A 14,371-nucleotide genomic window follows, 5' to 3' on the forward strand; every position below is an offset into this window, starting at 1 on the left:
TCCAGCTAGTAGAAAGTCATTCTGTTGAAGGTGACTGTAATTTGTACCCTTCTCTTCAGCATGAATGAAACAACAATATTTTTTGCCATCAAACTATTTTGTATTGTGATCTGTCAATGTCTTATGAAGTGTGTTACAATGTGTTTAAGTATAGAAGTAACAAATCCACATACGTCCAAAGTCTGGGTGTCATGCTAGATAATTAGGTTGCTTATTCTAACAAATGTTCCTGTTTTTCCTCCTTTGCATTCCTTGGAAAATAGAACACGGCAAAAATGCATGACTCAGAGGTATTTTTTCATTTAGATCTTCCATTTGTTCACAAATTCTGCCAATATTATTTTAGAACTGTGCTTCTCAGTGTTTCATGCCTGTAAAATGTTGGACAATGAGTACACCATAGTGGGGCTAACTGGAGCCAGAGTTGAAATGCTGCTGTTTGAGTTTATTTGTTTTATAGATTATCCAATTACATGAAATACATAAGTGTATCTTACCTTGCTAGTCACTTCAACTTCAATTTTGCATTACTTTTACAAAATGTTTTATTGTTTAAAGGCTTCTGACATTGTTGCATTCATTAGTGGAATATGAGATGGTAACTAATTTCGGGCATATCTTGTGTCATTAATAAAAAAAAAGTTGGTTCAATTGAAAAAATGACTCCTGAACATGTTTTCTTTTCCTGCAAAAACGCAATTGCTTACAGATTATAGTTAAAATTTATATTCAAGACCTTCAGCTAATTCTCATGAGTTTCCTGTTTTCTTCCTCGCCCACACCTTAAAAATAAACTGACATTCATTTTTTTAATGCCTCTTGGGACTATGGACATATTTGCTTCTTTTGCTGAAAGATTTGGCAAAGTTATGACCGACATTTTGACATCAATGATTTTTGGTGCTTTGCTGATAAATCACATACTTAGAGGAATAACACAAGTGCCGTCAATGATCTTGTGTACCTCATTTCAGAATTGGGTCTCTTGTCAACAGGTTGTTAAACGTGGATCAGTAAAATCCATTTCATGAGCAGCTAGTAGAGATTGTTCTATGTGAATTGCACAGTGGTTATTGAATTGTCAAGCTTATGTTTGTATTCTGAACACTGACATCCCCAAACATCTGTGCAGGCTAACAGTGCAAAACTAACCTATATCCAGGAAAATAATGCCAGCTGCTTGTGTTGCTATTCTACTGTTTCTACCAGTGGTTATTCTTTAATATTTCTCTCTCTTTCCAATGAGTATCATAGGCACTAATGTAACTGCAGCACTCCAGTGTTAATTTAAATGTAAAAACATAAATTGACTGCATTTTGAGTCTGAATGCAACCAATTGTTTTAAGAAAAATAATGAAACTTTTCTAATAAGTGTCAATGTTTGCTAAATTTAACATGAATACCATGTGGCACCTTCAGTGTTGTAGTCTGGTTCATTTTTTTAAAATGTTAAAATCTCCTCTTCCCGAAAATCCTGAGAGATTTTATGTTGTGGCAATAGTAGTCTACATTAGGTAGCTATTAGAATCTTTGAACAGTTTTTAAGAAATTTTAAATGTTGTCATTTTTGAAAAAAATAGTTTGCAGCTGTGTTTCTTCTCTTCACCTTAATGATTATCCAATGTAACATTTGGAGTAAAAATCCAGAGTTGAAAAGCATCTCTTTACTCACTCAGCATGGAACCCAAATTACCCTTCATGGAGAGATGGTGACCTAGTGATATTACTGGAGAAGTATCCAGGAACCCAAGCTAATGTTCTGGGGGCATAAGTTCAAATTCCACCACTGCAATTGTTCATTGTCATAAAAGTTCATCTATTTAAGACCTTTAGGGAAGGTAATCTGCTTCCTTACCTAGTTTATGCTGTGCATCTGGAGTCACAGCAATGTGGTTGACTCTTAATTGCCCTCTGAAGTGGTCTAGTAAGCAACTAAATTATATCAAACCCCTACAAAACCTATAAAAAGGAGTGAAATGGGAAGGAGCACTCTGCATCAAGCTAGGCACTGGAAATGACAATGGCAAACCTGTCGATCTTGCAAAATCTCCTTACCAACATCTGGGCAGTTGGTGTCAAAATTGGGGAATGTGTTCCTCAAAGTAATCAAACAATTGCCCAGATACCACCATCACTATCATTGTCACACCAGTGGGCCAAACCCACTAGAAGTGGCAGAACTGTTGAGAGACAGTTGCCGTGGGAGTCTGTGGACTCTCAACCCCATGAAGTATCTTGGCATTAAGGTATACATGAGCAAGGTAATTCCTGTTCATTACCATCTGCAGTTCCTAATCATCTAATGTGTCAGTCCATCACCAAGAGTAACACGATAGCAAGTGTTCAGACAGCTCAAAGGATGCAAGTGATAGACTAGATCTGTGGTGGGCAGTGTGGGAACGTGGTTGGATCATTCTGTGGTCTTCTTTAGCCTGAAGTGCTGAGTTGTTCCATTTCAACCTCCTCCAGAGGTCTCAAAGATCACAGATGCGAGTCTTAAGTCAATTTGATTTACTTCATTGACGTCAAGAAATGGCTAGAGGCAGTGGAAGCTACAAAGACTATCAACCCTGATAACATTCTAGCAGTCGTACTAAAGACTTGTGCTCCAAACTTAACTGTGCCCAGCAAATGACAATTTCCAACAGGGGTGAATCTGACCATTTCCTTTTGACATTCAATAACATTACCATCCTGAATCCCCTCCTACCAACATCTTGGGAATTACCACTGACCAGAAACTGACCTGAACCAGCCATATAAATACTGTGTTTACAAGAGCAAATCAGAGGCTGGGAATTGAGGTGAGAAACATGGCTCCTAACTCCCCAATGCCTGGCCATAATCTGCAAAACTCAAAACACTTCCCTTTATTTGTACATCTTCAGCAACACTGAGTTTGATACGATCCAGAATGAAAAAAAATCATGCTTGTTTGGAACTTCATCCATGACTGCACAATGGTGGCAGTGTGTACCATCTAACAATTGCACTATAGCTCAGCGAGGCCTTTTGACAGCGTCTTCCACACCTGGAAGGATGAGGTCAGCAGATGCATCAGAACACTGCCACCTAGGAATCCCTATTCCTTCACCATTCTTGTCAAAATCCTAGAACTCCATTCCTGCATCCCATGATCTATTGCAGTTCAAGAAAGCAGCTCACTATTGCCTTCTCTAGGCAATTAGGAATGAAGAGTAAATGCTGTCCAAGTTAGTGATGGCAACATCCCTGTAATGAATAAAGAAAACTAGATTTGGTGGAAGGAACATTTTGGTAGTTTTAAAAAAAATAATCCAAATCCAATTGGATTAAGATTTGATCACGTTACCGTGAAATAATTTGTTACTTGATGTTGTAACCAAATCAGCAAGAACTAAATTCAGAGTTATCCTAATGGTTGTCAGTGATTGGGAGGAAATGTCAGAATTTGTGGGTAGGAGAGGAAAGAAATGCTTTGGGGAAGTGAGAACTATACGTGACACTATAGGTAGCAGTCATGAAATACTTGGCGTTATGCTGTCAGAATATGTTTTACCTAGCCAAAGCTCTCCGGAAGAAAATCTATCTAAAATGTTATTGTAACTGGACAATGTGCTGATGAAGAGTTAAGTCATTAAACCAGAGCTAGATGAGTACCTGTGTTTAAAAAAAATATTGAAGTGTTGCTTTGTCACTTCAATGTCCATTGCTGTTTGGCCCCTTCTAGGTGTCAACCCAATAGCAGTAAATCCATATGTGGGTTCACCTTTTTGAATAATGTTTGAGCAACTCCAAGCTCTATGAGCCAATTTGGTATTTGCTGCTTTCTACAGATCTTCCTCAGGCAATGGGGATGTTATAGCTCCTGGCCAGTTTTGCAGATTCGGACTTCAAGGCAGCTACGGTGCAACATTAGTGCTACTCTGTATTCCAGAAACCAGAGTCATTGCAATGTCACAATGAAAAGAATTGCTTTTCCATTGGATGCATATGTGTTTTGTCTCAGCAATATATTTAGTCAAAAGCAAATTGAATCTTGGACACCACAACTATGTTGTCAGGAAATTTACAGTGCTTTTTAAAAATACATATTCACGATTACAAATCATGTCTCATTCCAGTAAGCATTAAGTTCATCATTTCCACTGAGCATCAAGAACAGTATATTTAGCAGGACATTATTGATGAAGGTTGCTGTTGTCATGGTTAATTGTTGATGGCTATCATTGAGTTACACTGGTACTTCCTAATAATTGCAGTATTTGAGTTCTACAGTATGTAGCAACCATCTTCTATCTGTTTAAAGTTATTTAGTTTATAGTGTCAAGGTAGAGTTACTCAAGTACAAAATTCAAGTTTTTGTGGTTTTAGAATATTGCTGAACTTTCAAATGTTTTCCATGTATGCTATATTGGTGAACAGTATGGTAAACAAAATTATGAAACCGTACTTTATCAAAGGCTTTTTCGTTTAAGCTCATGTGGAAATGAGAATATTTTCTTATGCATTTTTCTTTGATCTGGTGCCTGAGTTATGGTTTCTTTCATGTTTTTCTTCAGTAGTTTGGACTTGTCAGAACTGGCTAAGGCTGCCAAAAAGAAACTTCAAGCAGTAAGTTATGAACAAACAATTACTTCTATATTGTTAGGAATAACTGCGCCTTCCCCGACCCAAGCCAAATTTAGCATATATCTCTGTACAAATTAAGTTGCTTCTATGTACTGCATTTAATTTTCTGCAAAACATAAATCTAGAAAGTAGAAAATGTTGAAAACACAGTCAGTCTGCACCTAAAATATCTAGTTCAGCCTGATACAATATACTTGATTTAGATATTATCATGAGATGTTGCATGATGTGATGAGCTGCTTTTCAGTCTTTAGTTTGAAAATAAAATGAATATTGCATACTACCTTGCACCTGATCTTTTAGCATGGTGTTCCTTCCATGTTAGGTTTTATGTTGTGTGTAATATGTCCCAATCTAGTAACTAGTACGAAACATTGTGTTGATAGAGAAACCTTAAGGGATTTGGCACCCTCTTACATTAACTTGCATCCAAGTATTTTCAAAGTGAAAACATTGTTTCATTTTATTATTGCCACAGAATTTAGGTGGCCACAGATATCTGTTTCTGATTGCTGTGAGATGCTACAGCTTCTTCCAGAATGATCTGAAATTTAAGCAATCCCTCTCAATATTCACATGCACCCTTTCCAGTTGGGTCTCACTGTAGACTGAACCACAGTAAAGCCCTTAGTGCAATGGCCATGTAGTATTGTTAATTGCCAGAGAAGTTCATATGGTAGTATTGATTTCAGCCCTAATTTTTGTGATCTGTAGTTATCAAGATTTTTGGGACTCTAAGCTTAAATATCCCATATTACTCTAAACAATAAATTAACTTGACTGGTGGAAATATATTTACAGGATTTGAAAAACATCCTAAATCGTGGAGTGACAGGGATGTTAGTAAATTCTCTTGATTACTTGATTTTAAGATATAATTAGATGATAAAATATGTAAATAAAAGGTGGATAATCTTCATGAATATGTTTTGGTCTTTGTAATTTGGAATTAAAAATTTAATTGCTTTTGAAGCAGAGGAAGATGCAGAGACATTAAATCAAATATCCTACTAGTTTTTTTTATTGTCTCAAAAACCTAGTGTGTGCTGTGCTATAAACATGTATCACTTTAAATGGGCTGTTCTTATCATTTCTTTTTTGCTACTTTTGTGGAATATCCCTTGTTGGTGGGGTTGCAGTGGGTAGCTTGGCATGAGAAGGAAAAATAGATATGTTCTATCCTCCGCAAGACAGTATGATTGTACATGAAGTTACCTATTAGCAATATTAAGCTCTTTGGACATTTACTCGAAGCCTTTTGGTAAATTTTGCCTCATAAGATTGTAAATGTACTAGAATGATTGCTCTGTATGTGTACAGTCTTTTGAAGCAGAAAGCCAGATCCATGCGCCATAACAAACACACTAACAGCATGAGATAGTATCCTTTTGAATCTAACAGTATCACTGGTGCAGCCATAGGTTGACAGCGACTGAATAAGTGAATCTCACTTTTCATTACGTAACTTTCTTTGGATTTTACTGGTGTTTAGTGACTTGTATTCTATAATTCTCCATTTTTCTGTGGAAGCTGAAAGCTTGTGGTCTTTGCTTAGTTCCCAAACTCTTTTGTGCTTTGGGTTATTGAGCTACACCACTTCCAACTCTTCCTTTTGGTTTTTGTGGTTGCAACTAAATCTGTCTGTATCTTTTCTTACTTCACTTTCTTTTTCTCTTGTTCTTCTTACTTTTCTGTTATTGCTCTTTGTATCTGCAACCACAGGGGGAGGGGGACAGGAAAGACGACAACATGGAAACTCGGGCAGGTGGGTTAGAAGCAACAGTACAGGCAGATCCCTGTTAGGGGATGCAGGCACGACACTGGCGTATTTGTGCTCTGTGTGAGCCTGCATCAGGGCTGTTGTGCATTCCTTGGACAGCAACTAAAAGCAAAATGTGACAAAAGCCGAATTTCTGAAGTTAAATTAGGCTGGGAGCACACAGCAAGTCAGCAACCTAGCAACAATCAGCTCACCAGCTCTCAGTGCTATGTCACAGCTGAGGGATCACTAATCGAAAATGCTCCCTTTTGAGAAACCTACTGGCAGGTGAAACTAATCTTTGGAAGAAAAGGAATAAAATGACATAGTTTTTACAGTGGGAGGTGAAGTGAACCCAACCTGTTGCAGCAGTGTGGTTATTTCTCCACTGACAGATCAGCTGTGTTTGGCTCAGTGAGCCATCGAAACTGGTCAACAAGGTGGAGTTGGACAGTTCCAGCAGAACTTCTTTTTCTGAAACCAATGGGCATATGCAGCAGGTCCTGGCAGTGAATGTGAAGAGAGATGTAGAGTGAGCCTTTCAACCCTGTAACCTTCATGGGAAATGAAAAACAAATTAGAAATGTAATTTTGTTTCAAGGGGTAGTTGGGGTATGGTTGAAAGGAAGGATTGTGATGGAGTGAAAATGGGAGCGATTAAATGATAGGATAGTTATTCTTTCAGGGCTAAAGAGAATAGTTAAAAAACCAAAATAACTACAGATTGGGAAATCAGCAACAAGTGCAGAAATTGCTGGAATAGCTTAGGAAGTCAGACAGCATCTGTGGAGAGAAATCGAATTAACATTTCGAGTCCAGTGACCCTTCCTTGATTGAGAATGGTGATAGGGCAAGAAAAGAAAACCAAAATTGTACTGAGTGGAAGTGTGCTATTGGCTGCAAGAATAAAATGAGAGAGAAACTAAAGTGTGCAAAAGATGCAAAATAAACAATGAGAATATGATCTGAAATTGAGCTTGACAATGTTGAGTCCTGAAGACTTAGAGCGTTTGGCTTTTATGTATCTTTTCCTACCATTTCTCCCAGCTTCAGTGAGATGCCACCACCAAATATGTCTTCCTCACCCTGCATTTTGAATATTTATAAGGTTATAGTTCCATATGAGTTAGTGGGGTAGTTGTGTCAGAGTCTATGGAAAAGAAGCAGTCAAGTACAAGGTCCCAATTAAGACAGACGTATCACCCCGGCTCCTGATTATTTTTGCAATTATGTTGAACTTGTGTCTGATGCTAACATACAATACACTACATCTTGTTAAAACACTGGTATGCCCTGCTAATTAGACTCTTAAATTCAGCATTAAAAAGAGAATGGTGGCAGCACTGTACCCCAACTACGAACCACCGATAGTTGGCAACATTTGACGGGATCTTCTCCATCATGATAGCTTGATCCAGTCCAAATTCACTACAACCCATCTGTTCCCATAGGGCTTTTCAGTATAAAATGCAGAAAATGTAACACTTGCCCTTCCATTCTCGCCACCCCTGACTCCAAATGTGAAAATATAAAAATGGGAGCATGAGCACACCATTCAACCCTTCAAGCCTCCTCTGCCACTCACTATAATTAGTGATTATCCAACACAGGGTCCTTTTTTCTTCCCATATGCATTGTTCTCTTTTACCTGAAAAACTCCTTCTTGAAAACGTTCGGTATTTTGGCCTCCACTGTTTACTGTGGCAGAGAATTGTGCAGGTTACCGCTGTGGGTGAAGCAATTTCTCATCTCCATTGGAAATGGCCTACCCCATATCCTTTGACTATGATCACTGTCCTGGACTCCCTGGTCATCCTTCCTGCATTTACCCTGACTAGTCCTGTTCAAATTTTTCTCAGGTTTCTCAGATTCCACACCGCATGTGCACACGCATTTTTCTAAACTCTCATTAATATAGTCCGAACTGATCCAGTCTCTCTTTACGCATCAATCCTGCCACCCTAAGAATCAGTCTGGTAAATCTTCATTGCACTCCCTCCATAGACAAAATATCCTTCCTCTGTTAAGGAAGCTAAAACTGCACACAGTAGTCCATGTCTGGTCTCACAAAGGCCTTGTACAATTGCAATAAGACACCTGTACTTTCATCCTCTTGCTATGAAGGCCACTTACTGCCTTCACAGCTTGAAGCACCTGAATGCATACTTTCAGTGACTGATGTACAAGGGCACCTAGATCTTATTGCATCTCCCCTTTTCACAATATATCGCCTTTCTCTTTTTGCTACAAAGGTAGATAACATTGCATTTATCCACATTATGCATCATCTGCTATGTATTTACCTACTCACTTGTCTAAATCTCACTAAAATATCTCTGCATCCTCATCACAGATCACCCACCTAGCTTTGTGTCATTGGCAGATTTGGAGATGTACATATAGTTCCCTCATCTAAATCACAACATGTGAATAGCTAGGATCTGAGCACTGAGCCCAACAATGCCTCACTAGTCTCTGCCTGCCACTCGGGGGGGGGTGGGGGCAGAGGAGAGACTTGTTTGTTCCTACTCTGTTTCCTTTGTGCTATCCAGTTCTGTATCCTTGTCAGTGCACTGTGACTAATCCATGTGGTTTAGGTTTATATGCTATTCGCTTTTATATTTTATTGAAAACCTTCTGGAAGTCCAAGTAAAGTATATATACTGGTTCCCCTTATCAACTCCACTCATGACATCCTCGAAAGATTCCAGTAGATTTGTCAAGCATGATTTCTCTTTTGTAAATCCATGCCAACTCTGTCTGATCTTGTCATTTATTGTCCAAATAAATGCTTTGCTATTAAATCTTTAATAGGTGACTCTCTAGCATTTCCCCACTACTCCTGTCAGACTAACTGGCTGTAGAATTTCTTGTATGCTGGTTGTAAGCTTGCTCGCTGAGCTGGAAGGTTCATTTTCAGATGTTTCATCACAGTACTAGATAACATCAGTGAGCCTCAAGTGAAGCACTGGTGTTAGTGACTCACTTTATATTTGTATGTTTAGGTTTCCTTAGGTTGGTGATGTCAGTTCCTGTGGTGATGTCATTTTGTGTTCTTTTTCTAAGAGGAACTGATATCACCACAGGAAATGGCATCATCAACCCACACAATGTAAACACACACACAGAAAGCAGGTCACTAACACCAGTGCTTCACTGAAGGCTCACTGATGTTTCATCACCATACTAGGGAACATCTGAAAATGAGCCTTCCAGCTCAGCGAGCAAACTTAAATCCAGAACCTTAACCTGAGCTACAAATCTTCTCAAAGCTCGCTTTTTTGTATTCTCTCTACCTTTTTTTTAAACAGTGGGATTACGTTAGAAACCCTACAATCCATCAAAACTGTTCGAGTCTGTAGAGTCTTGAAATGTGACCACCAATTACATCCACTATTTTTGGACAACTCCTGTAGTATTTTGAGATGCGGGTTATTAGGGTCTGCGGTTCAAAAAACACTTGCTCTAGGTGAAGCAATGATTTACCTGTATGTCTTTCAGTCAAGTCTACTGCATTCTCTTCTGTAATGGGGTGACTAAAAGTGGATTGGGTAACTGCTTTGTGGAACATCTCTATTCAGTACACAAGCATAATCCAGATACTCCATCTTGTGGTTTTTTTTTGCTTGTTTCTGGATTGCTCTTTTTCCTTGCAGTCACTAACATACCTGTTCTAGGCACATCTTTCTTTGTTTCATTTATTGTCCTATCACCATTCTGTTTGACTCTGGAAGACTAACTCCTTTGCCTGTCTTTGACCCTATCACTGATTCTCCTGTTGAATATGTCCCACCCACACTTTGCACAATACCTATTATATATCTAATATTCCCAGTTCTGATGGGAGGTCACAGACTTGAAACATTAACTGTTCACAGATGCTGCCTGACCTGCTGAGTATTTCCAACATTTTCTGTTTTTATTTCAGGATTTTGAATATCTACAGTCTTCTGCTTTTTGATAAATGTGCTTTCAGTTCCTGAATTATGAGCTATAATGTATAGTCTAATACCTTTCAAGACCATTTAAGGCTAAATTAAACACAATAATTAAAATGCGTTAGTTTTTAAGAGAATTTAAAATGTGGCCTCTACACCTGTGTATAAAAATGTTGTGGTTTTTAATTTTCTCAAACAAAAATAGTGCCCATACTTTCCCTCAGTTAATTATGTGTGTATTAATATATGGTTTGTTTAAGATAAAGTTAGTACTTGTCTGTACAAGCCTTCCTTTGAACTACATCAATGAAATACAAAACTACTTGGTTTCAGATTGGCCAAAACTCAACATTTGAAGTTTATAAATTGCTGTGTATTGCATTTTCTTTATGCACAGCTGAATAATCGCCTTTTTGAAGAACTTGCAATGGATGTTTACGACGAAGTTGACCGACGTGAGAATGATGCAGGTATGTGAAAAGTTCATGCATTTTTGCTATGACTGTTTGTTTAACTACGGATCTTTTTAATATTAATCACTGGAATGTAGATTGTCTAGATCTCTGAGCTAGAATGATCCTACACAACAAGGTTGATTATTTTCACCTCATCTGCTGAGTGTGACTCAACAGTTGGAATATTCTTCACTGAATTAAAACAAATGTTCAAGACAGTAAGCATGGTTAGAATAGATAGTGGATCCTTTGTATTGACGTGATCTTCTGTACTTGCATTTATGGTGCAATGTTAAAGCTAAAATTGATCTCTCTGTACAGTGCAGAATCTGATTTTTAAAAGTGTTCCATTTCGCATTGTTCCCATCACCTCTATTCATGAATGCTCAGTGTTAACTGTGATAGAAATTGCAGAAAAATCTGAGTCTGGCAATCTAAGGCAAATCTCTTATGACGCTGGTTTTATAATAGATGCAGCTACATCATCTAGTTAGATAAACATGTACAGAGTGGTGTGAGTGAGAAGATCAGAAAGTAACTGTTCAACTGCTTTTGATACTTGGAAGTGTCTATGTAGTTTTCTGGTCCATTCCTTCCTTCCTTACCACTTTCAAAATTATGACTACCCTATTGGTTATCATTCTCTGGCGCAGCACCAGAGTTGACTCTGTCTTCCCATGATATCCAGACACAATGTTCCAGCAGGGGTCACTGAATAGTCGTTCAGATTATGCCCGAAACGTCGATTCTCCTGCTCCTTTGATGCTGCCTGACCTGCTGTGCTTTTCCAGCAACACATTTTTCAGCATGTGCATTGCAGCCAATTTGGTTTTATATTTGTGAAATGTTTTCTCTACCTGATATTTCAAAGTCTGACCTAGATTTTCTATCCATTTCGCTTTACTCAGGAATATGTGCTGTTTAAAATTTAAAAAGCCGGACTGCAGCAGATTTAATCTACTGAAATGAGGAACTTAATTGTTTTTTATTTAAAATGGCAGCACTTTGGACATTCCATTCCATCAGTGCTTCACAGTACTCCGTTATGGACTCCTCCAGCACAGGAGGAAGTCTGATTCAGTTTATCCCATAGCCTGCAGAATCAGATTGGTTATGTGACAGTGAGACATTTGGCCCTAATCTATCGCAGAATAGTCTCCTATCCTCCTGCATGGCAGTTTTCTTTTCAGATGTGGATAGTTTTTATTGTTTGCCTTTGTGAAACCCACAATAAGCAACAAGGTGACAGCCATTTGACAAGAAGTGCTAATGAAGACAGGCTTTGCAGGAGATGCTGCAGCAGCAGATGTGAGCTAAACTGGGCTTGTTTGCCTACCTGCTGAATAGTATTAAAAGAACTAGTAATATAAGTTGAATGTTTGTTTTGACAGTCCACAAGTTCAATGTTCTCTTCAAGCCTTGAACCAAACATGCCTGAATGGGGTGGGGGGGAGGAGATTTCATGGAAGTATCAGCGTTGCAGTATCATTTAATGCAATTTTCAGTGTAATGTGTAAAATTGCTTGTCCCTTTGAATTATCTTTTTGTCTGTGTGACGTGTCATTAACAATCTTGGGACCAAATCAGAACAACTTTGAGTTTTATATTGGCAAAAAGACACGGGTCACAGTACACTATCATATTAGTTTCCACAGAAGATATATTGGAAAGCCTTAATGTATTTTTGTGCAGCAGATAATAGGTTACTGAGCAGGTTACTGGGAGCAAATTTACTACAGACACCTTGCACATTTGCTTGCTCAAGGATTATGAGACAAATAGCCTCCAGTCAGCAAAGACCAGTGAATGAACATGGAATCTTTAGATATTTTGGTTTTGTCTATTTGTTTCAGAGACCCAGTCCATTCCGCAACTTAGCTGTCAGAACTCTTATGTGATGTTTTAATATAACACGCAATACATTTGAGCAGTATTACCAAACTCTTTGAGTTGCTGAAAAGGTCCAATTCACTGATTTTCTTTTCAGATGTCAGAAGAAAGTGAGATTGTTTACAATAGCTTGACTTATGAATACTGTCTTGAAGAAAATGAATAATGTGCTGAAATATTAGAGCCAGTTACGTGATAATCAGCAAAAAAAGTTCAGTTTCAGTAAAAAAATTTGATTGGAATGTCTTAATGTGGGGAATGTATGTTATTGCAGCCAACAGAATTTCAACAACTGAAAAACCTATCCATTTTTGGAAAAGGTTTTGGTTGTAGCTTTTTCCCATTATCTGATGAGGATAAAAAAAACATGTGGGTGTTTAACTCTGTGTATACTGCAGAGAAGAGGAACCAGCTGTACAGCAGTGGAAAATGTGCTGAGAATGTTCAGAAAGTTTGTTTTTGCCAAATATGGATAACATTCAATACATTATTTATTCATCAGTCAATTGGTTCTTTGACATGTGTTTTCTAAACATAGTTGCAAGCTACCAAGACAGGAAGAGAGATCTAATATCAAAGCTTACTTCAGCTTAATGCTCAAAAACGGGAAAGACAAAAGTGTAACATCTTGCTTTTAGAGTGGATTTAGCTTACTGCCCTAACTACAATACATAGATTTAATATCAAAGAAGGTAAGAATAATTTTTAATAGATTTAGTTGTGGTTGCTTGTGTCAACTCTGTATGGTCTTGTTTTGGCTAGTTAATGAATTTCGCAGCAGTTAAAATACTTTGCACTGAGTTTGAGGCGAAGGCTGCTAACTTTCCATAGAGGTTAGTTGTTTTACGTTGTGGTGATCATGACGCATCCTTTTCAAGAGTACTGCGAATGTAGCATTAGTTCAGGGTTGAGGTATTTTATTTAAAACGTGGATGTCTTTTAAGCATGATCATTGATTACTGAGTGCCTGATCTTTCTTTGTTAATGGAAAAGGTAAGTTCAAACTTTGAGATGTCCTGTGAACACTGGCTAGATTGGAACTGAAAATTAAATGAGAATGTTGCCCGCTGTTTAAATTGTTTAATTGTTGGAAGTTTATTTCCAGGATTACTTCCTTCCCCCAGTTAAAAGTGGTCTTAGAGTAGTGCAGTTTTGCAAATACTCTGCTGTCTAATGGTCCTTTGACCAAATCACCACTTTCACCTCTTGAGTTTAGACAGTGATTGTTGGTAAACTGCACACTATATTGCAGTTGGATCTTGTTTGTGCTTCCTGTTCTTCAGTCTTAAACTAGAATAATCTTACCTTTCCCTGATATGCACTCTTTCCTGCAGGGGTCAGTGTACAACTTGTAGAAATAAGAATACCAGCATTTTTTATTCTCCCTTGCCCAAAGCAGCAAATATTAGTTGTACACATTGGCTAACACAACACAGACTGGATGTCAAAACTAAGGCTTTTCTGCTCTGTATGGTTCAGTACCAGATTAGGCAGCATGATTGTTAATCCATTTCAAGTCCACTTGCAGATAAAATTTATGTAACACCTTAAAAGTTTCCATGAGAGTCCTTGCTGCACCAAATTTGACTGGTGGCAAAGTCAGTCACAGAGAAGGATGCTGAAATTCCCATGTGTGAGCTAAAACTATATTTGTGTAATCTTAAGTACAAAATATTTTGCGCAGAATTACAATGCAAGAGCATGGAAATGGAAGTAG

At 38.0% G+C, this 14,371-nt stretch overlaps 1 protein-coding gene across 8 annotated transcripts in view; it reads left to right on the forward strand.

Annotated features, from left to right (window-relative positions):
* The window catches only part of git1 (G protein-coupled receptor kinase interacting ArfGAP 1), a 220,828-nt gene that overhangs the window by 148,879 nt on the left and 57,578 nt on the right, over positions 1–14,371 (forward strand). For 3 of the 8 annotated variants that reach the window (XM_072589745.1, XM_072589750.1, XM_072589752.1), the window contains exons 9-11: positions 264–290; positions 4,543–4,594; positions 10,707–10,779. In XM_072589745.1, coding sequence (XP_072445846.1) covers positions 264–290; positions 4,543–4,594; positions 10,707–10,779 — 152 coding nt within the window. The remainder of the gene's footprint in view (positions 1–263; positions 291–4,542; positions 4,595–10,706; positions 10,780–14,371) is intronic. The other 5 variants (XM_072589754.1, XM_072589748.1, XM_072589751.1 and 2 more) reach the window with 3 other exon arrangements.

The sequence above is a fragment of the Chiloscyllium punctatum genome, chromosome 19 (assembly GCF_047496795.1).
Source record: "Chiloscyllium punctatum isolate Juve2018m chromosome 19, sChiPun1.3, whole genome shotgun sequence".
NCBI lineage: Eukaryota > Metazoa > Chordata > Chondrichthyes > Orectolobiformes > Hemiscylliidae > Chiloscyllium > Chiloscyllium punctatum.